We start from the raw sequence: 21,298 nt of genomic DNA, 5'->3' as shown, positions 1-21,298 counted from the left end.
AACTACATGAAATAGTGTGCTAAACGAGCACAATGTGTTTTTAAATGAATAAACCATTATCAGAGGTGATATGTGATGATTTTTTTTCATGCATTTACCCAAGTTTATCCGTGTAAATAAGAAAACGAGTAGCCTAGATGACAAACAGTACAGTGAACTTGTAGATAACTCAAATATATGTAATAACTTAGATGGAAAATGCTTTAACATTTCATGCAGCCTACATGCAGCCTACATGCAGCCTCTCGGCTTGGCAAACGGTAAACAACCCCACTGGCTTCTCTACGTGTCGCTTCCGTACGCAGTCAGTGGAGCCCAAATTAATACGCCGTGATGCTACGCTGACGTGATGCTTTGCAGCCGGTGGAGTCCGGCCGTCATGATGAATGGATCTCTGTGTGCGTGGCTCTGGGAGGGGAGGGGGGAGGGGGGCGATTATTCGAAAAATCGTTGAATAGTTGCCATGATTTTCGAATAGTGTTTTTGCTTGTGCTGCCCATCCCTAGTTGTAAGAATATCGGCTTCACCATACACAAGAAGGACAGCACACCCAGCCACAGACATTTATTCCCCCTCTCAACTGAACTGGCTTCCAGTCCCATTTTATCTATTTTATCCTCTAGCTTGGGCCCCCATTTTTAACTCTTTTTTAATCTATTGAATTGTTAATAAAATAATTACTTGCAAATTTCAGCTTGTTGTGTTTTGCCCATTTCTTCCACTGGTTGGTCAAGCCGAACTGGGGTGTTTACATTTGACTGCTTGTCAATTCAGACACTTGTGAGGAGAAACTCCGCTCTGCCTGCCTGGGCCTTTCCCAAACCAGACCCTTGCTACTCCCACTCCGTCATGGAGTGTAGCACCCCTCACTAAGGTCAATTCAGTATGGACCCACTTCCCACCAGTTCGGAACCACTGGTGTGTGCATGTCTGCTCTCTAGTGGACAAAAAACAGCAACAATCAGACTTGACTTATTTCAGTGAAAAGTGCTGCCTTATAAAAAAGATTAAAAATAGGGCAAGGTTTTAAAAATACATATAGGTATTATTATATATGACCTAAGCATACAGTAGAGTGAGTATTTTTTTGCTGTTTGACTGATGAGACCTATCTGAGCGAAATGTTGCATTTATAATCACCGGCAGGCACATGCACAGATAGACATCAGGTGGTGTTCAGGCACCTGCCCTTTTGCCCTCGGACTAGATAAGTGGTCTTGTTGTGAGATATTTCTTTTTTCTTTCTCATTTAATATTTTAGTTTTTAAACTTGGCCCATGGCATCAATTCTCCATTAAAAGCATATTGTCAATCAGACTGCAAGAGCCCCTGCCCCTCCCTCATCAACGTCCCTTGTCACAGTCACCTCAGTTAACGCATTCGAAATCGAGCTTCCTGCTGAGTAGCTTCTACTCTGTACATCCAGAACCATTTAAACCTCCCTGCAGAAGACAGAAGAAATTTCCTGGGGGAGGCCACCCAGACACCCCAACTTGATATGTGTCCCTCGCAATGTTTAACAAAATGCCACTCTTCTCTGCATTACTGTATGGGGTTTAAATTGAATATGTAAGTAAGTAAAATGTGTAAAATAACTGTATATAACTTTTTTCTTTTTTTTTTTTAAATAATATTTATGAGCACCTGCCCCCAAAAATGTCTGTGCGCAGGACTCTTCAGAGAAAATGTTACTTTGATTTATAAAACTACTACATTTATGTGTCACCCTGGACTCACAGAAAGAGGTCAGGGTGGATGGTGGACAACCAAAGTGCAGAACTGTAACACCAGAATATTGGGTTATTGTGCAGACTCCTGTCTATAGTTAGGCAAAAAAAAGCACTTTGGTTAAATATTAATTAAAAAAAGGTAATAATAAAACAAATAATGTTGTGGTCACTCTGAGTAGATTGTGTATTGCAACATCGCCTATTTTGGCAGAAAACAAATTAAATATGTTGTTGATGAACATTTTGCTGATACGTTTGAGATCACATATATACATATATTTGATATAACATTTTGTAGCGTACCAGATATGTTAATTAGCAGCATTTCCTCATTTTGTTAATAGAAACTGTAATTGTCTCGTTTCACTCAAAAACTTACATTTGCTGTTACTTTTATAAAAACATATTTTTATTGGTTTATTAACAAAACATAAACTGCTATACAGCATTACAAAAGAAAAAGAAAAAAAGTATACATATGCACAAGTATACACAATACAGATACCTACATACACATAGAACCTTTAGAGGAGCAGGCAGTTGCAGACAAAAAAGGCCTAATCATGGTCCTCAACCACTTAGATCAGCTCGGTCATTCAGGGTTCTTCCAGTGGAGAAGGATTTATTTCCCTGCTATTAAAGTGACTTTTTTTTTTTCTTTTTTTGAGTCTAGATCCAGAAAGAGTCTTATTTTCCTCTGGATCTGGGTGAATATTACTTTTAAAAATATGTGATAGTATTTTGAAGATTGAACCCCAGTAAGTGGACAAATTAGGACACAGCCAGAATGAGCGTGCTAAGGATGCAAGCGAAAGTCTGCATCTGTCACAAGTGGTATCAATATCCAAAAACATTTCAGAGAATTTGACTTTCGAAAAATAAAGGCGATGCAGCACCTTATTGAATGAGGCCATGCTGGGCACAGATGGAGGCCGTGTGGACCCCTTTGAGGGCTCTTCCCCACTGCTTCACCGTCACAGCAATCCCCAACTCGATCTCCCATATAGACTTTAGATATTCGAGTGATGGGTCTTGTAAATTTGAAAAAATAAATAAACAAAATAAAAGATATCTGACACCTTTTGGAGGGCTCAAAATAAAACAGAGATTCCATCGGTGTTCCTTCAGGCAAGATTGGAAAAGAGGGTGTATTACTTTTAATATAATATAACGAACTTGGAGGAACCTGAAGAAATGAGATTGTGGTAAATTAAATGGGGTGATCTTAAAGCAGCTGTGCGGAACTTTACGTTTTCGTTGATTATAGTTCCCCCTTTGGTCGAAGCGGTATGACACCCACAGCCTGGTGTCTTAAAATCTCGACTGCAACCGGCAATTACCGCATGCATTTGTTTTGGAGAGCAAGAGGAAAATCATAAATGTTCTGGTGTAGCTCTGAATTTCTTATAAACTGAGGACAACTGCCTGCTGTATGTTTGTGTTCATGGTCACAGTCACAGATAATTTTGTGGCGTTTGTTGTAACGTTACTAGACAAAAGTGGTTCACATCAGCTAACGTTACATTTAGCTTGCTTATAACTTCCATGTCGTCATACATTGAAGTGAAACAACGTCTAACAAGTTGCGGTATATTCTCTAAATAAAAACATTACATACCTGTCGATTAGGAAAAGGGCCAACTCGGGATCAGTTTTAAAACCTTTCAAATCTCTCAGCTCTCTCCACTTTGTGAATGCCCGACCGAGGTTTACACACTTTTGGGCTCGAGCCCTATCACTGTCCCGTTTAGCCTTCTTCTGTTCTTCTGTTCTTTTTCTTTTAGATGGTGCTCCTTCTTTATCTGCCATGACATCGAAAGTACAACCAAGTCCTTATAGATACATCTGGTAAAACTGTTATGTGCAATGCCTGTTGCGTACTGCTTACTCGAAGAACACTCTCTGTAAATACGGCTTTTCTTCTTCTCTCAATTTATTGGCAGATCGCAAAAAACTTCCAGGTGCATACCACCACCTACTGTACAAGAGACTACTCCCTACTACATGTCATTTAGCCTGTTTATTAAATCCTACTCGTAAACACGGCTCCTTCTTCTTCTGTGGTTTAATGGCTGTGGGCCGCTGCGGGCGTGCAGACTTACTTCCGCCTCCGGGTGCCGTATTCTGGTTTGCTGACTTCCGCTGTGTCTGACCCGAGCCAGGCTACGCTAAATAGCCATATAGAGAAAGGCTTTTTTGTCGCTGTTGGGTTCACATAAATATGCGGATCTTCAAGGGGGGGTGATACGAACTAGGGACAGTTTTATGAATGGTAAAAAGTTCCGCACAGCTGCTTTAAGGTATTGCAGTGAGAGAGGCAATGGAGAAAACATGAGGGCAGTCAAAGATGTTAGGTAACATTTGCAGCCGATTTATCAAAATGGGCCCAAAACACAGAGCATGAACATTGCAGGCCCAATAATAAGACAAAAAGTTTGGCAATCCCTTCCCCCCACATGGTCTTGCCTGCTGTGAGTGAGCTTTGCTAATTCTAGGTGTTTTCAATCATGAATTAAAATGAGAAATTCTTTGTCAAAAGAAGTGAAAAAAGATTTTTGGATCCAGATCAGAATAGTTTTAAACAGAAACAAAAATTCTGGAAGATCATTCATTTTTATAGCATTGATTCTGCCTGCCAAAGTATTGGTGAGATGGGACCACCTTTCAAGATCACTAACAGTGCTCTCCATTATAGGCTTAAGGTTAACACTAAACAAAGTGGCAATACTTCATGTTACAGTCACACCCAAATATTTAAATTAGTTTGTTATTACAAATGGCAAATGCAAATACGAAAAGCTCTGGGCAGCTTTGTTGATTGGGAACAGAACACTTTTTGACAAACTTAACTTATAGCCAGACCTCGCCATGCTTCTCTAATGTGGACATTATGTTGGGGATAGATTCACAGAGGTTTGTTGCATATAATATTATATTATATTCTCGTGTAGTCTAGGAAGACAGTCTTAAAACATATAGGAGGGCTGTGCGCGCTCCTCATATGTGCCAGAGCAAACTATTTCTCATCATTAATAGAAGAAAATAAGAACAACCCCACGTTTCTTTTCAGCACTGTAGCCAGGCTGACTGAGAGTCACAGCTCTATTGAGCCTTGTAATTCTTTAGCCTTTTTTAATGACAAAATTCTAATTATTAGAGGCAACATTCATGACCTCCTGCCCTCACACAGTTACAATCTGCCTTCAAACACAGGAAACCTAAACATAGCTGTTAGACCTGATATAAATTTAGATCGCCCCTCTCCGATTACCCCTCAACAAATGACCTCAGGGATTTCTTCATCTAAATCATCAACATGTATCTTAGACCACATCCCAACTAGGCGACTAAAAGAAGTTTTACCTTTAGTTAACACTTCTATATTGGACATGATCAATATGTCTTTATTAACAGGCTATGCACCACAGTCCTTTCAGGTAGCTGTAATCAAACCTAAAAAAGCCCACCCTGGATCCAGAGGTGTTAGCCAACTATAGACCCATATCTTCCCTTTCTTTTAAAGATCCTTGAGAAAGTAGTCGCAGACTAGCTGTGTGACTTTCTCCATGACAATAATTTATTTGAGGAATTTCAGTCAGGATTCAAAGTGCATTGTAGCACAGAGACAGCTAGTAAAAATGATAAATGATCCTCTGATTGCTTCAGAGAAAGGACTCATCTCTGTACTTGTTTAATTAAATCTTAGTTGATACAATTGACCATCAAATTCTGCTACAGAGACAGGGACATTTAATTGGCCTTTAATTGGTTCTTAAGAAACCTGGTTCAGACCCAAACAATGTCAATAACCTCTGTCCTATCTCTAATCTACCTTTCCTTTCTAAAATCCTTGAAAAAAAGCTCAGGTGACCCCTACATTGCACAGAAACAGCCTTGGTAAAAATCACAAATGACCTCCTCATGGCAGCTGACTCCGGACTCCTACCCATTCTAATCCTACTGGATCTGAGTGCGGCCTTTGATGCCATTTTCTCACAACTGGCCTCCATTGGAATCAATAACACACCCCTTACCTGGTTTAAGTCCTATCTCTCTGACCGTACTCAATTTATCCAGCTGAAAACATTCAAATCCCAGCCATATCCACTTACTACTGGTGTTCCTCAAGGTTCTGTCTTGGGTCCCCTTCTGTTTATCACCTACTTACTTCCTCTTGGTTACATCTTCCATAAATTCAACATCCATTTCCATTGCTATGCGGATGACACCCAGCTCTATCTGTCCACCTTACCTACCTCCACCCTCCCGCCCTCCTCCCTTTCTGACTGCCTTCAGGAAGTCAAATGCTGGTTCTCCTGCAACTTCCTCAAATTGAACAGTGATAAAACTGAGTTAGTTCTCATTGGCACCAATTCCACCTTAGCAAAAATTGATGGTTTCACACTTGACATTGATTATTCCTCAGTTTCCCCCTCCCCGCAGGTTAAGGGGTGTCATCCTCAACCACACTCATTCCAAGCTCACATTAATAATGTCACTCAGTCTGCCTACTTTCATCAACACAATATTAACCCCCTTCGCCCGTTCCTCACACTGTACAGTACTGCCATTCTTGTTCACACTCTGGTCACATCCCATATAGATTACTGTAACCCCCTCCTTTTTGGTCTCCCTCTCAAGTCCATCCACACTTCAACTAGTCCAGAACTCTGCCGCTCGCATCATCACCAGAACCCCCTCCATCACTCCTGTCAGCAGCTTCACTAACTTCAAGATTTTCCTCCTCTCCTTCCACATCCGTCATCCACAACCAAGCTCCTCTGTACCTGTTCTGAGCTCTTGCACATCCATAACCCCACCCGCACTCTCAGGTCTTCTTCTTCCATCCACCTCACTGTCCCGCCAGCCCGCCTGACCACAGTGGGGTTAAGAGCCTTCAGCCGCTCTGCCCCCCACCTCTGCAACTCCCTTCCACTGGTCACTCGTAGCATCAACACTCTCTCAACTTTCAAATCCCGCCTCAAAACTCACCTCTTTCAAATAGCCTATTCAGTTTGACTCCCATCCACCGAGCCACACACATCCATAATTTACACAGAATTTTATTCACTGTAAACTTGCTTTGCTGTTATACTTTATTTATTTATTTATTTATTTTTACTTTATTCCTTACTGCGTTGACTTTTTATCTGCTGTTATTTTATCTTTGCCTGTAAGGTGACCTTGAGTGTCGTGAAAGGGGCCTATAAATAAAAAGTATTATTATTATTATTATTATTATTACTTGTGGTTCCTAAAGTCTCCAGAAGTAGAACATGAGCCAGAGCCTTCAGCTATCAGGCTCCTCTTCTGTGGAACCATCTTCCTGTTTTGGTCCAGGAGGCAGGCTCAGTCTCCACATTTGAGACTAGACTTCAGACTTTCCTTTTTGATAAAGCTTATAGTTAGGGCTGGCTCAGGCTTGCCTTGGACCAGCCCTTAGTTAGGCTGATATCGGCCAAGTCTGCTGGGGGACCTCCTATGATACACCAAGCCCCATCTCTCCTTCTCTCTCTCTTCTCAGTTTCTGAAAAGTTGGTTCTTCTTCATTTGCAAACATTCACGTCCTATTACTGCATATTGCTAACTCGACTTTATTGCATGCACGCTTCTTTTTGGGGAGTTTTTCCTTATCCGCTGCGAGGGTCATAAGGACAGAGGGATGTCGTATGCTGTAAAGCCCTGTGAGGCAAATTGTGATTTGTGATATTGGGCTTTATAAATAAAATTGATTGATTGATTGATTGATTGATTCTTCTCCGGAGCCTTTGTGCTCCACTGTCTCGCTGGTTTCCTCGTATTGCAGCTACGCCTGGATCATGTGTCATGGTTACACTGCTGCCATGGTCCTGCCTGATGCCTCCTATTACTGCTGTTATTATTAGTCATACTTCTACTGTTATTATACACATATTAGTATTATTATTGCCACATACATATACTTTTATATATTAATATATACTTACTACATATGGTACCACAATTACTGATATTATTATAATAATAATAATAATTATTATTATTAGCTATTATCATTACTGTCTGCCCTGCATCTCTCTCTCTGTGTCTCTCGATCTCTCACTGTCTCAATTTTTCTGTCTCTGTCTCTCCTTATGTATGTTTTTGTCATTACTGTAAATTTATTATGTTGATCTGTTTTGTACACACAACATCTAATGCACGTCTGTCTGTCCTGGAAGAGGGATCCTCCTCAGTTGCTCTTCCTGCGGTTTCTACCTTTTTTTACCCATTAAAGGGTTTTTTTGGGGAGTTTTTCCTTATCCGCTGTGAGGGTCCAAAGGACAGAGGGATGTCATATGCTGTAAAGCCCTCTGAGGCAAATTGTGATTTGTGATATTGGGCTTTATAAATACAATTGTATTATATATGAGAGACGATATATAATACATTATATTTGCTATTTCAGATTAGTTGGGCATAAATGAAATTTCTAGGAGAAAGGGCAATATAAGTGTGACAACACTGCTGAACCAAAATAAATAGTATAGTAACTTCCTTTTCCAGCACCATTCAGTGACAACATTAACAAGATTAATTTTACAAGCAAAATCATCAGTATCCATGACATCTCATGCTGCTATGATAGTCTCTACTCCTTTGGGTAGACTTTCTACAGTTTTTGGAGCATAGCTGCAAGAATTTGCTCCCCCACAGCCACAAGAGTGTTAGTGAGGTTGGCCACAGATTTTGGGCAGGGGTGTCAGCTTACTTTTAGCTACAGTGTTTAGTGTATTTCTATGGACTTAGTCAGTCACTGAAGAGAGTTGCTCCGAGCCAACACTGTAATGTCTGACATGAAAAGGTAATAAGGATCATCCAGACCAGGTAAAAAATCATTTTCTGGCCAGTTATCAGGCCAAGTTTCTCTTTCTTTTATGCTTTCCTCAGCTTCAGTGGCGAGCTCAGTCCCTCTCTCCTCCTTCCACAACCTCTTGTGCTCCTCCTTGAGCTCGGTGTAGGTGTGGAGGAATGTGTGGAAGATGGATGTGGAAGGGAAAGATAGAATGAGGATTCCTGATAAGATGCTGATCAGTGCTGCCAGTTGGCCAGGGATGCTGCGGGGCACCATGTCACCATACCCCACTGTGGTCACCGAGATGATGGACCACCAGTATGATGCTGGGATGCTGCTGAAGCTGAACTGCGGGGACCTGGCAGCATTTGGCGCCAGCTCACTCTCAGCCAGATGTACAAGTGGGGAGAAGAGCGTCACAGCGAAACACACAAAGAGAAGCAGCAATCCAAAGTCTGTCATACTCCGCTGAATGGTAAGCCCCAAGGTCTGCAGACCCAGAGAGTGGCGGGCCAGCCTCATCACATACATGATACGCAATGCCCTCATCACACGCAGGATAAGACCCAGTTTATCCAGGTTGCTCCTCCCTGCACTGGTCACAATATCCGGAACAGACTCATCCCTGAGATCCACCAACAGGGAGACATAGTAGGTAAAGATGGCAGCAGCATCAATTACGTTCAGAGGGCCACGGACAAACTCCAGCTTGCTCTTTGCGTAGAAGAATCGCACTAGAAACTCTAAGGAGAACCAAGCAACACAAACAGACTCCAGCATAAACAAGCTGCGGCACTTTTGGGAGCATCTACCCTGTTGAGACAACAAAAGACAAAGAAACTGAGTGAGTTTTACAGGCCTATAAATAAAGCAAAGCTTCAGTCACAAGATTTACTTAGATTGCTAAAGTAGTCTGCTAGTGGTTTTCCATGTTTCAGCCCCATAACTGTCTTTTAAGGTCATTTTAGTAAGGTATGAAACTCAACTGGTTGTGACTTATTTGAGGGAATACATTACATAAACAATCTGTAACCTTTGTTGATTTTTATGTTAACATCATCAAGGTAATGTTGGTGTGGTGATGAATTTGCAAGCAGAAGCTTTTTTTTTTTACTCAAAATGTTTGCTAGTTTGACATCTTACATTTGAGAAACCGACTCTGAGGTTTTAGATGCAACAGATTCACTGATTTTACACTTAAAGATCAGTTCTCAGTTACTAGTTGTAATGATGTCATCCATATTTGATATGTTGATAACATTGCTTGCATTCTTCAGGGTACTTTATTGCAGCACGATTGACAGTGAAGACGGATTTATACTTCAGCTCTATGCAAAACCTTCACCATAGCTTATGCACATGACCTATGTTGTTGTGAGTATTTATACTTGTGTGGTGGTGTGTCTATGTCAAAACACACAGTAAACACGACTTAACTATATTAATTCCAAGTATACAAATCAGCTTCAATATAACTCAAAGGATTCACAAACAAAACATTTATCTTTTATTGGACACATTTTCCCCACAAATGCAACATGCTAACGCTATTTATAACAAGCCTATGGCATTTTACATTATATAAATTAGCCTAGCAGCTAGTAGAGATTTCCTCTTCTCGTGTGAAGCAAGGGACAACAGCAACATTTAACAAAGGTAAGGTTACAAATTTCTGCTCCATTACTGCTCACAAGTCTCACTGACAAAACAATTGTCTTTTACTAAACATGACTTCAAAACAAATACAGCACTAACATTATTAGCACAAACCTATGGCATTTTACATTGTATAAATTATCCTAGCAACTAGTAATTAGCAATTAGTAACACATCATATTACTCTGTTACTGCTAAAAGTAATGTATTACCACAACACATTAATTTTCTAAGTACTTTTGTTTCCTCCACCAACACTGCTGGAGGAATATATCCATAAGTTTCCTCCAGTGCTGCAAGGTGGGCCAACTACTGCCAACAACTAAGACTTAACTGCCATTTTACAAAAACCTTTTGCCACCAAGTTTTTTTTTTACCCGAGTGGGTCACATTTTTTGGCAGTGGAGCAAGCTCGATGAGTAATAGAGTAAAATGCTAGTGAAATGAATAAATTGCAGTTAATCTCATAATATTCTGAGGTTAAGACCCCCCATTTCTTTATATGGCTCCACACACACACCATTGCTTAAAAAAATATAAAGTTGTGATGTACATGTACTATAGGATTACAGTTTTAGTATTATTATTAGTATGGTAGAGTAATAATTGTAATTCTTGACATTTTCACAAACTGGCTTATGGAATGTAACAAGGAGGGAGTCCATGCTTGAGATTTACTTAAAACAAGGGTAATTTATAGCAACTAAGGTTAGCAAACAATATGGTGCATAGATCTGCAACACTGGTAATAAAGATAATGCATAGATGGGTGCTGTAGATGTGCTGAATACCTGGATATTTGTAGAGGTTTAATGAGAACTTGAGATACTTGCTTATGGCTTACTCTGTCCACAGTCAATTGTTAGCAAGGAGTTACGTCCACAAAAGCAGTGTTCGTTGTTAGCCCAGCAACACAGATCACAAAAGTTCACTCCGGAAATGTTGTAATAAAATAAAAATAAAGATCGCCGTTTTATTACTCAGTCTCAAAGTGTACATCCACTGACATGAAAAATGAGCTGGCTAAAAACACTTGTTGTAACTAATATTGCTAATCACTGAAGGAAAAAGGTAAGAAAACCGTTCGCTTCCACCGCTCTCAAGCTCAGACTGAGTCTACTTCCCACAACAGAATATCTACGGCAAGTGTAAGGTAAGTCTTAAAGGGGAAGTACACATATCGATATATTCCAAATCACATACATAAACACATGAATTCTAGTATACTTTTAACATTTTTAACTATTCTATGAAATCCTAAATGATATAATGTATCTTTTTAACACATATTATGTATATGAAATTCTATATCATGAAATTATGTAACACATTTTTAATCATGTTAACTGTTACTAACTATGAACTGTTCTTTGGCCTCTGCAATACTGTTAGAGTCATGCTTATAAGGATAACCTGGTTTCTCAGGTTCCATGTGAGCATCATAGCTTGAAAAAGAGCAAAAGCAGGATAAAGCTTAAAACCCTTAGAGAGGGTGGAGAAAACTGCCCAGAACTGCCTCTACGCCCAGCAGTGTAAGGAGAAGGCCAACAGGAATATTCCAGACCCAAACTGAATTGACAAGGTCCATGTCAACTGCTGAGGGACCAGGACTTGCTGATGAGAAGTGGGCTACTGGAACAAGACATGCATGGACAAGAGATGAGAATATGGAATTGATGGATCGCTACTACAACAGCAGCCCCAATGAGAGGGGCTAAACCAAGAAGCAGCTGTTATCCCAGTGCTGAAAGATCAAGAGAAAGAAACTATCACAGCTGGAACTGTGACACCAACAGATGGGAAACACTCCTGAACACCATGGAGATACTGACCTAACCACAGTAGAGAATAGCAGTGCTAAACAACCTGATGGTACCCCACCACCATCAGCCATGACACCTGCATCCAACAAGCTGAGAATGAAGATTGTGCTTGGACCAAATACAGTCCGACCCCAGATAAGATTACCTCGGCTCACTAGCAAAGTCCCATCAGAAGCGCTGCTTGCAGATGTTAAGACAGCTCTATTCAGTATCCCCACTGCCACAATCAAACCAATTAACTAGTACTACAGCAACAGTAATCCTGGAGCTACTTGGGTATGATATCAATAACACAACATGCAGAGAGTGCCCCCCATGGAAGATAAGGCTGGAAGTCAAGATCAAGGAAGCTCAGAGGGACATTAGTTGGCTTACAGAAGTGCAGAAGGGGGTCATGACAGACAGGTCCTGGATGAATAAGAAGTACAACAAGATGTCAATAAGTGAGGCTCGAGAGACTGCCAGACAAAGACTCACAGCTCTGGCTGTGAATATGGCTGAAGAGGTACACAAGATAAACAGAGGCCAAGTGAATAAATAGCCTGGTCCCCAAAGATCCATTGAGGGTATACTCCTAGCTGCAAGGGAACAAAAACACAAGAACAAACCCACCCAGAGGTGAGACTGAGAATGCCAAAAGTCGACTGGGAGAAAGAGGCGTCACACAGCACTGATGCTAACAGCTAACAGCGTTCCATGATCACCTGGCAGCACAAATGAGTGAGCTGTTTGCACTCACCCATACTGGGTAACACAAGGCATGACAATACTGATCATGAAAGATCCCCACAAGGGAGCAATACCTTCGAACCTGCAGCATGGAAGCTCCTCTCAGGTATGATAGAAGCTATGCAACGTAGGAACATAAGTCAATACATGGGCAAAGCTCAGAAGGCCATAGGAAACAACACCAAAGGATTGAGGCACCAGCTACTGGTCAACACAGCAGTCACCCAACACTCTTAGACTAGACAGACCAACCTAAGCAACGCCTGGATTGACTACAGGAAAGTCAACGACTCAATGCCTCTCACATGGATACTGGAGTGCCTGGCACCTTACAAGACAGTACACTGTTAACATTTATCAAGAACTCGATGCGGCAGTCGAAGACAACACTGGAAGCCAACTTCAAGGCCATCGCACAAGTCACCATCAAGTGCGGCATATACCAAGGTGATGCACTGTCCCTGCTACTGTTCTGCATAGGCCTGAATCCTCTCTACAGATTCAGAAGTGGAGCAATTATCACCCACCTCCTGTACATGGATTATATCAAGCTGTTTGTCAGGAATGAACGAGATATTGACTCACCGATCCACCTTACCAGGATCTACAGTGAGGACATCAGTATGTTATTTGGGCTGGATAAGTGCAATCGCATGGTGACAAGAAAGGGAAGATGATCAAAATTGAAGCGGTCAAGATTCAAGATTCAAGACAACTTTATTAATCCCTTAAAGGGCAATTTCATTTGACAGCTCGCACAACAACACACACACAACACATAGAACATAGAAAGAAAATTGACAGCTGTGCACACACACACACAAACATATATATATATATATATATATATATATATATGTCCATACCCATTGAGTGCACAGTTGCCCACGTACAGTTTCACATGGTGTGTGTTTGGGATACAGGTCATAGGAAATTGCAGATCAAATAGTCAAGTGAACCCATTAAGAAGATCAATGTATTCAGACAGAGTTTTTGTGAATTTGATGGTACGATTGCTTTATTGAAAGTACAGAAGTACCATTGCCAATAGTGGGATAGTTAGTGGGCTAAAGCTGTACATTAGTAGTTGAGGTAGCACGTTGAAAGGTAGATAGTTAAAGTGTTTATATGTTGTATTTACTTAAAAGTGGGGGGCACTGGTAGAATGACTGACTGACTGATGACACACTGACAGTTTCCGTGATTATGTACGGCATACCATGACTTAGTCATACCAAAAATTAGAAAAAAAAACAAAAAACCTTCGGCCACAGGGGGAGCCACAGCGATCGGTCACATTTTAGCCATTTTTAAGCATTTTTCTGTTGTTATAGCGCCACCCAGTTGCCAATTAGAGTTAAATTTCTCCAGTCACCTTGAAGCATCCTGTTCTACATATCTACCAAGTTTAGTAAAAATCGATATTATATTGATGTAATATTGCTTCATTCGCATCCTCCCATTACCTTCTACCACTGTGCCAAATTTCACATGGATTGACCAAGTCAGTGAGGAGCACCCACACCCACAGACAGACAGAGTTTTCGTCATTATATAGTAAGATATATATATATATATATACATATATATATATATATATATATATATATATGTATACATATAATTTGTCATTATCTATATGCGGTACATTTACTACATTCTACATTCCTATCTACATTGTGTTTACATTGTGTTTATTCATTTGATATACTGTCAAGTGTATATTACTTTACTTTATTTATATTTGTATTGTTTATATGTTAGCCCTACATATTAAAATTTTATAAATACAATTACAATTAAGATTTTAGAGTGGAAAAAAAGGGAAGGAGAACCATGCAAAAGTTTGGGCACTTAAAGACATTTGAGCTCTCAGACAACTTTTACCAGGGTCTCAGACCTTAATTAGCTTGTTAGGCTTCTGGCTTGTTCACAGTCATTGTTAGGACAGGCCAGGTGATTCAAATTTCAAAGCTTTATAAATGCTCTGACTCCTAAAACCATGTCCTAGCAATCAACAGCCATGGGCTCCTCTAAACAGCTGTCTAGCATTCTAAAAATTAAAATAACTGATGCCTACAAAGCAGGAGAAGGCTGTAAGAAGATAGCAAAGTGTTTTCAGGTAGCTGTTTTCTCAGTTCATGATGTAATGACTTAACAGGAACTGTGGAGGTCAAGTTGGGGTCTGAAAAACCAAAAAACCTTACAAGAGAGCTGCTTGTAGGATTGCTACAAAGGCAAGTCAAAACCCCCGACTGACTGCAAAAGACCTGCAGGTAGATTTAGCAGACTCTGGAGTGGTGGTGCACTGCTCTACTGTGCAACAGCCAAACTCCTCCCAGGAGGAAACTTATGTTTTGGTCCGGGAGGTCTGCTCGCAGTGTCCGAATAAACGGAACTGCGAGCAGACCTCCATGGGCTGATGATGCAAAGGTAGCCTGGGAGGATGTCACCGCAATTGGAAATCAATGTTGCGTTTCTCTCGTGCGCGCGTGCGCTCTCTTTCTCTCTCGCAGTCTCACTCTGTTTCTTTTCTTTTGACTTTTCTAAGATGACAGATGCTGAATATATACTCCCTATCTGATGCTGTGGCTGTTTGTGGTTGGCTGAGAGGGATGTGAACTCACTAGTTTGCAGGCTGTGTTAATCAAATCAGGTTCAGTTTCCATTACGCGTGCCAAACGGTGCCAAACGGTGCCAATCCCCTTTGATCTGACATCAGATGTGNAACTGTCACTGCGCCAAGCTGGATCTGTCGACACCTCCCCCTGCTGCGCCGCCACACCCATCTCAGCGCACCTCTGTCTGCCAAACTACCAAACTGAGCGCGCCTCGGGTTGCGCTGCTCGAAACTAGCTCTGTGCGGGGTTCACCACCCTGCGCCACCTGCGCTGCGCCGGGAAACTAGAGCCCATAGAGTCAGACTACCATTCAGGTTCACATTCACACCTACGGGCAATTTAGAGTCACCAATTAACTTAACATGCATGTCTTTGGATTGTGGGAGGAAGGTGCAGTACCAGGAGAAAACCCACGTAGAAACAGAGAGAACATGCAAACTCCGCACAGAAGGGCTCCTCCACGATGGGTTCTATCCCCCCCACCCTGGGTTCTAACCAAGGCCCCTCTTGTTGGGGGGGCGCTACTAAGTACTGACCATGCAGTGTGCCCACACTTTTGCTTCAAGCCCTTTTCCTTTTTTGTTATTTTGTAACTGTATAAGATTTTAATTAAAAGTTATCTCTCTTAAAATATTGAGGAAATGTGTCATCTTTAACGTCACACCTTTTTGAAATCAATTCATCTGCATGCAGATTTGTGGTGCTCTTCCCAGCTAATTTTCTGATTTTCCTTATTTCAGCTGCTAAATATCTACTATGCGTTTAAACCCACACTAGTTCCGTTTAAGCACTCATAGCTCTCTTCCTCTTTCAATGACTTTCTAGCTAATTCCAACTGTTGTTTACACGTTGTTAGCCTTGTTAGGTACATTAGCTTATCACTTCGGGATGGCTTCTCCTTCTCCTGCTCTCTCTTGCTTGGTGGACCAGATGTTTAGCTATTCCTCTGCCTCTTTTAGCAATAGTGGTTCATGTAATAAATGTAGTTTATTTGCTGCGTTGGAGGTGAGGCTTAGTAAATTGGAAATGCAGCTCTGCACCATGGAAAATCACTCAGTAGCTGCGGTATTTAGCCAGCCCCCTGTAGCCTGTGCGGAGCTACATAGCGTAGCTTCTGCTAGCTGTCCTCCGGCAACTCCTGTGCAGCTGGGAGGCTGGGTAACTGTTTGAGAGAAGCGTAGTACTAAGCCGAAGCCCACGGTTCACCACCAGCCTGTTCACGTTTCTGACCATTTTTCCCCACTCAGTGACACACCGGCTGAGGAGAAAACTCTGGTCATTGGCAGCTCTATTCTGAGAAATGTGAAGTTAGCAACACCAGCGGCCAAGTCAAATGTATCCCTGGGGCCAGAGCGGGAGACACTGAGTCAAATATAAAACTGCTGGGTAGGGCTAAACGTAGATTTAATAAGACTCTCATTCCTGTTGGTGGTAATGACACGCAGTTACACCAGTCGGAGGTCACAAAAATGAACGTTGCATCGGTGTGTGCACATGCAAAAACTATGTTGGACTCCATACTTNACATGCCACATTAGTTAGGTTCCAGTTCATGGCATGATATTTAAATCTTTAATAGTGTAACCTGTTTGTGTACTTGAACAAGGAATGTCTCATGTAAAGTTGAAACAAGTATGCTGGTGGCTTTTTTTTAAGTCTTCCTATCAAGCATTTACAAAGCAGTATACAAACATTTCATGAATGGGTGCTAATACACTTTATTGTAGCTATATGAAGCTTATAAGGACATGTGTAAGTGTTTATTAATGTACAATATTTGTCACTTATTATAACTTCTCATATGAAGTTATATTATCACAGCTATGTTTTACTATTGTACTAAGTATCTGTTCATGCACTAGCCTCCACGTATGGGTGCCAGCTGGAGGAGTTATAGGTTTTGAAAAAATATTTGCTAATACTCACTTCTGCTTACAAATACAGTCTGGTATTTTTTTTGTTTCTATACTGTGTGTACATGCTAAGTAGTTGGACTTTATGTGTTCCCATTAGGGTTGAGCTGAATTTGGATTCAGCTTCTCCAGCTGCTTTTCTCTGTTTCATAAAAATAAATAAATGAATAAATAACTAATAATAATAATAAAAACTGTTTGTAAAGCACTTTTCGAGCCAGCTGAATAAAATACAAAACAAAAACGATACTAATAAAACACATGAATGTATATATACTTGCACCAACATATACACTTAAACACCTATATACCTGCAAGCATGCATACATATACACATGGTTGCAAATACATACACTCCCATACACACAATAAGTTTATCAACTGTCAGAAAAGGCCAATCTGTAAAAGCAATTTTTCAGATGAGATTTAAAGTTGTGAACAGAGTCAACTGATCTGTTGCTCAGTGGGAGGCTGTTCCAAAGCCAAAAAGTAAGAACTGAAAGACTATATGATGACAAAATGAATATCTTTGGGTTTTAGACTGTTGGTCAGAAAAAAAAAACAGATCATTTGAAGACCTCATAACATGGTGGGCAATTTTCACAGTCCCTCAGATGTTATGGACTAAATAAAAATATAACTGGCAGACAAATCAATAATGACAATAAAGAGAATTTAAATGCATTGATTTGTAACTGCAACATCAATCACACTATACTGAGGCATCTCAAAAAGACTGATTGATCTGCAGGCATCCAGCCCACTCCCGCTTCACGTGACTGAAATATGTCAGTAAAATTAACGTGACTCTCCTCGCATTCCTTCCATGATGACTCACATGATTAATCTATAATCTAATATATATGAAAGGCACACGCTTTTGAATCTGATTTTCTCCTATTGCCCAGTAGAACTCACAATTTTAAATTCTCATTGTGAATTTTTGCTTTATTTATGCTTTTCATGATTGCTCCTCAGTATGGCATTTACACTTCACATTTGATATTTAACATGTACTCATAAAAACTTCCCTCATAAATATTTGTAGTTGGGGTGTTCACATACTTTAGTGTACTTTTGCTCTGAATCTGTTTTTCCTGGGTTGGTGGTGGCCGTGATGGATAGATAGATGGATGGATAGATATCTCACCATATCTAGATGAGTGTGTAGTTATAGATCACCCATGGTTGCAGGGATACTGGATATCTGCAGTGATCAACTCTGAGTAGGCACACCTTGAGTTAAGCGTGTGCACAACCACAATAAAAAGCCATCATCAATGGAGCCCCGATACCTCGATTCACTCAACTTATTTTACACCTGTGGAATTGGAGGTGCTCTTAAATGCCTACAGGGAATATGAGCATATATTTCATATAAAAAGTAACACCGCTAAAGCTGCCAAGGAGAGAGAGGCAGCATGGGGGAAAATTGCTGCCCAAGTCAACGCGTATGTTTGAATGCACTAGTCCATTAATTTAACATTTAACCACACTTAGTTAAAATCATAGCATACAGGTGAAAAGTGGTGGAGTGGTTTTGAATAAAATCTGATTTTCATAGGTGCAATCTCACAGGGGAAAAAAAACACATTTGGAAGCAGCTTAAAATGAATCATTCAAACAGGTAAGGCATATTTTACTTGGCCATGATTGTACCTTTCTTTAGTTTTATTCATATTTGATTTATTAAAGTAGCTTAAATAACCTGTCATTCAGTGGCTATTTCATCATGTAGCTACTGTAGGTCACTAGTAATTTAAACCTCCCAAAAAATACTGCTTCAACTTTTATGTCCTCTTGCCTAATATCCTGCTTAGTAACATTTGAGTTCTACTCAGCCAACAGAAAGAAGGCAGAAGCTCGCAAAAAGGTGAAGGGCTGCCACCACCACCTGTGACAGAGGCTGAGGAGCTGCCCCTGAACCAAAATTCTGGACGACCAGTGGCTGAAAGCATCCCTGGGTGAAGCTCATCCGAGACACTCACTCCCCTAGACAAGAGTGCCTATGTAAGTGTGTGTGTGTACAGTATAATATGTGAGTGTATATATGTTTGTGTGTGTGTATACACATATATGTATATTTATATATATATATATATACATACATACACATGTATATGTGTGTGTGTCACTTTAAGATAAAAGGCTAGTTAATGTACCTGAACATTAATGCTGTGGAAGGACTTCCTATTAACATAGTCCCCCTCATTTTCTGCTGGAGCAGTGGTGGGCATTTGGGTGCCATCTATGCACCCTAAGACATTGGAAAGCCCTGCAAAATAATAGCTAATTACTGATCTCAGTCTGCGGTTGCAGCAGAATGTCTCTAACATAATATTAAATATAATATAGAATAGAGAATATAATTTTAGAATATTGTCATTGACTTCAACTGATTTCTACATCAGTTACCAGCAATCCTGTGGAACTCCTATTTTATGTTCCTAAGAGATTTGTACCCAGGGAACACCACCATTATGGGCAGCAGGTGTTTGAGAGCTAGTGTCACCTTTCTGACAGCTCTACATACCGTGGCCTCTCTGATGTGTTCTTCATCACCAATATCATATAAAAAGCTACCGTTCACAAAAAAATATAGCGCGATGCACAACATTTGCTCTGATGAGAGCGCACATCTGGTGTGTCAGATTTGATATGTGTGGCCGGAGAATGTTGTTGAGGTAAATGATTGACTCTAATGAAAAACGGTACAGTTCAAACAGATAATCACTGGGGAATGACAGCACATCTAAACGGGGTCTGAAGATCCTCTCCTGGTGTAAAGCAATGCGAATTAATTCTGCCTCGATATTGATCTTATTTCCTACATATGGAAAACCCATGTCTGTCTGCCAGCTTGCTTCAGGCTCGGCGGAAGGACCATGTCTGTCTGCCAGCTTGCTTCAGGCTCGGCGGAAGGAGACAGGGTGAACTCAGGGTTTCTTACAGAAAACCTGCCAGGGAGCAGGTTAGGTTCACAGACTCAGTTGCCATGGTGATTGACTCAGAGTTTGACTTACCTCTCTTTCTGGAACTGAAAACCTAGAGTTTTCACTTTCTGGAATACCCCCCTGATATTTAGGGCCTGTTTATATGGTTCTGTATATTTCTGAAAATGGGTATTTATCTTTGCGTTTGCACCTATCATTTACATGGAACCAGCATTTTCAAAAACGGCTTCCAAAGTGAAAGTTTTTAAAAAATATCCATTTCTATGGAGACGTGTAAACAGGATAGACTGAGATTTTGGAAAACGATGACGTTGCAACCCAGTTTGTGCATGCCCATTAGGCACCTGGGAACCACAACAACGATGGCGGATATATGCCGGTTTGTTTACGTTTTGTTAGCACTTTTGGGACTACTTACGAGCTTACAAATGAACTTAGCACTGCTGCATCAACATCACTGCTACATCGGTGCACAAAGACGTCTGCTGTTCCCAATATTAGTAAGTGTATAGCAGCAAACTATGCTACATAAGGTCCAAATGTAGTTTATCATTGTTTTTATCACTAGCGCCAAACGAAAACAAATCACTGTGCATGCGCAGACCATTCTTTTATGGTGTTTGACATATGGCGTATCGCCACCTACTGGCTTGACATGTTAATTGCAGCAAAAAGCTGCCAGAATCTTTTTTATACGGGATAAATAAAAATCCGTTTTTATTTGTATCGGTATCCGTGTAAACAAGGCCTTACTTAGATTGCTTCTCTCCAATTAACCTTCAACAACTGACCTCAATAATTTCTTCATCTAAATCATCAATGTGTCTACTTTAAGAAGTCTTACCTTTAGTTAACACTTCTATATTAGACATGACCAATATGTCTTTATTAACAGGCTATGTACCACAGTCTTTTAAGGTAGCTGTAATTAAACCTCTACTAAAAAAGCCCACCCTGGATCCAGAGGTGTTAGCCAACTATAGACCAATATCTAATCTTCCCTTTCTTTCAAAGATCCTTGAGAAAGTAGTCGCAGACCAGCTGTGTGATTTTCTCCA

The 21,298-nt window shown here is 40.6% G+C and overlaps 1 protein-coding gene across 1 annotated transcript in view; it reads right to left on the bottom strand.

Annotated features, from left to right (window-relative positions):
• Positions 1-2,160: 2,160 nt before the first annotated feature.
• Positions 2,161-21,298, bottom strand: part of LOC126391636 (potassium voltage-gated channel subfamily G member 4-like) — a 21,076-nt gene continuing 1,938 nt past the window's right edge. Inside the window, exon 2 of the mRNA XM_050046521.1 lies at positions 2,161-9,357. Within this exon, the coding sequence (XP_049902478.1) occupies positions 8,503-9,357 (855 nt within the window). The 3' untranslated portion in view covers positions 2,161-8,502. The remainder of the gene's footprint in view (positions 9,358-21,298) is intronic.

This window comes from Epinephelus moara, chromosome 6 (assembly GCF_006386435.1).
Source record: "Epinephelus moara isolate mb chromosome 6, YSFRI_EMoa_1.0, whole genome shotgun sequence".
In the NCBI taxonomy this organism is placed as follows: Eukaryota; Metazoa; Chordata; class Actinopteri; order Perciformes; family Serranidae; genus Epinephelus; species Epinephelus moara.
Note: the sequence above shows the minus strand (reverse complement) of the source record. Positions and strands in the feature narration are given on the sequence as shown.